General features: G+C 65.8%; 1 protein-coding gene across 1 annotated transcript in view; it reads left to right on the top strand.

Moving 5' to 3' along the window:
• Window positions 1-873: 873 nt before the first annotated feature.
• Window positions 874-2,419, top strand: part of MNEG_10645 (putative Mannose-P-dolichol utilization defect 1 protein) — a gene marked incomplete at both ends in the record, with an annotated part of 2,237 nt that continues 691 nt past the window's right edge. The window contains 4 exons of the mRNA XM_014040886.1: window positions 874-916; window positions 1,136-1,287; window positions 1,580-1,651; window positions 2,001-2,379. Coding sequence (XP_013896340.1) covers window positions 874-916; window positions 1,136-1,287; window positions 1,580-1,651; window positions 2,001-2,379 — 646 coding nt within the window. The remainder of the gene's footprint in view (window positions 917-1,135; window positions 1,288-1,579; window positions 1,652-2,000; window positions 2,380-2,419) is intronic.

The following is a 2,419-nucleotide window of genomic DNA, read 5'->3' as shown; positions in this document are numbered from 1 at the left end:
CTGCTCCTGCTGCTGCTGCTGCTGCTGCTGCTGCTGCTGCTGCTGCTGCTGCTGCTGCTGCTGCTGCTGCTGCTGCTGCTGCTGCTACTGCTTCTGTTGCTGTTACTGCTGTCGCCGCTGCCGCTGCTGACGTTGCCGTCGCTGCCACCGGCAGTGCTGCTGAGCTCTCTGCCTTTGTCAGAACGAGTTTCGCGGCGGCCACTACCGTCATCGGATTCTGGATGCCAAGCACTACATGCTGCAGATGATGATGATGCTTTCCTGGGTGTCAAGCCGCAGGTGAGGGGCCCACCCGGCCACAACCGCGCCGGCGATGCTGCCACCACCCTTGGTCGATGCGGCGACAGCAGCACCGCAAGGGCGTCACCAGCCGCTCCAGGATGTGCGGGCCCACCAATCCGGCCCAGCACTAGCGCTTCAAGTAGGGCGCGCCATTGTACAGACCGCATGCGCCACAAGTGGCCGGGTTCCTTGCTATCACCTGCGCGCCAAAGTGTGCAGTAGAGTAGATCTCGTGCTGATGATTCGCCTGTTGGCAGAGAATTTGTAAGCCTGACGATCGAAAATCTAGTTGCCCCCTATCCAGCACGCAACAACAACTTGTGCGCAAGTGACCATTTCCATGCCAGCCTGTGTTGATACCAGGCTCAGAGCCTCACCTTTCACGGCGCACACCTCGCCCTAAAACAACCACTGCGATCGGGGACGCGTCCACCAGCTGCTCCTTTGGCCAACCCGCGCGAGGCGTTACTTCGCGGAGTGGCAGCAGCTACGTGAAAGAAAGCCGTGAATTGCTACTTGGGTGTCCACGTAAGGGGTGGAGCGTCACGCGGCGCTCCTGCTGGACAGGGTCGAATGCAGTTTGTGCAGACCATGGCGCCGCATGGCGCATGCAGCGCTGCGCCGCGTGTGTGCGGTGCGCCAGGCCGGGCAGCACCACAGTCATCCCGGCATGCGCTGATGCAGCTGACGACGCTGAGCAGCGCCCGAACACGGCCGAACGGCCGCGTGCTGGTGGCCTGTCCCAGCGCTTCCCCAGCCGCCGTGCCCCGCCGGCCCCGCCGTCGCACTGGCCCCGCCGCACCACGCGCGGCCGCGGCGGCCGCACTTGCTGCTGTGCCGCCCGCTCCGACAGTCGCAGCGGCTGCGGCGTCGGTGGTGGGGACGGCGGTTGGTGGCGGCCTGTCTGAGCTCGTTGCAGTGGTCCTGGGCTATGCAGTTCTTATTGGCAGCCTGTTCCGCAGCGCCCCCCAGATAGCCAAGGTCATCAGAGCCCGCAGCTGCGAGGTGAGTCGCAAGCAAAAGAGTCACGGTCTGGGGGCCGTCGTGCATCGGCCGGTGGATCGGCGGGAGGGGGGGCGCGGGGATGCTGTGGGGGCCGGTGGCTGGGGGCAGCTCAAGGCGGTCTGCGCTGCGCCACGGGCCCCCGGGCGCCGTGCAACCTACGATGGCCTATCTGCATGCACCTCGTTGCCGCAGGCTGCCTTTCAACGACCCCTGATCACAGCCCCGACTAAAAGCCACCTCGTCCCCTTGCTTCCCCTGTGTCCCCCCCCCCCCGAAAACAATCCATATTTAGGGCCTGAGCCTGACGAGCGTGGTGGTGGAGCTGCTGTGCTACTCAGTGGTGGTGGCCTACAACATCTCACAGGTGTGTGCGCGTGACATCACCTGGCGTGGTAGAGGCACCAGGCATGGATGCGTCCTGGGAGTTGGGGGCACCTTCCGCAAAACTATTTCGCTGGCGTTGGCCGACAACCGAGCCGGCGCGCGGCGCTGCGTCCTCGCCGCGCGCCGGCCTGCAAATGCACCATACTTCAACGAGGAAAACAAGCATGGGTTTGGGGTCCCAGCTCTGCGTTGTAGTAGCGCCGACCAAAGCACAAGGAACGCAAGGTATCCCTCCAGGTGTGCACGCCCAGACTTTGCACCAACAGCAAAACAACCCCCATCCCCACACTCCCACACCCTTCCGCCCCCTTCTCCCCCTTCATCCCCAGGGCTACGCGTTCAACACGTTTGGCGAGGTGGTGGCGTGCTGGGTGCAGGACGTGGCCCTCATCGCCCTCATCTTGAGGTTCAGCGCCGCCCCCGCCTGGGCCGTGGCCGCGCTGTTCGGCGCGCTGGCCGCCGCCTCCGCATGGCTGCTGTCCCCGGCCTGCCCTCGCGGCGTGCTGTCGACGCTGCAGGCGTCCACCATAATCACCATGGCCCTGGGCAGCCGGCTGCCGCAGATCGTGCTCAACTGGCGCCGCGGCAACGCGGGCATGCTGAGCGTGATGTCGTGCGGCCTCAACGTGGCGGGCAACGCCGCGCGCATCTTCACGACGCTCGTGCTCACGCGGGACCCGCTGCTGCTGGGGGGCATCGTCACGCAGGGTGGGCGGGGCAAAGGGGGCGCCCAGGAGGGGGGGAGAGG

This window comes from Monoraphidium neglectum, assembly GCF_000611645.1.
Source record: "Monoraphidium neglectum strain SAG 48.87 unplaced genomic scaffold scaffold02402, whole genome shotgun sequence".
Classification (NCBI taxonomy): Eukaryota; Viridiplantae; Chlorophyta; class Chlorophyceae; order Sphaeropleales; family Selenastraceae; genus Monoraphidium; species Monoraphidium neglectum.
The sequence above is the reverse complement of the archived record's forward strand: the minus strand, read 5'-3'. Positions and strand labels throughout refer to the sequence as shown.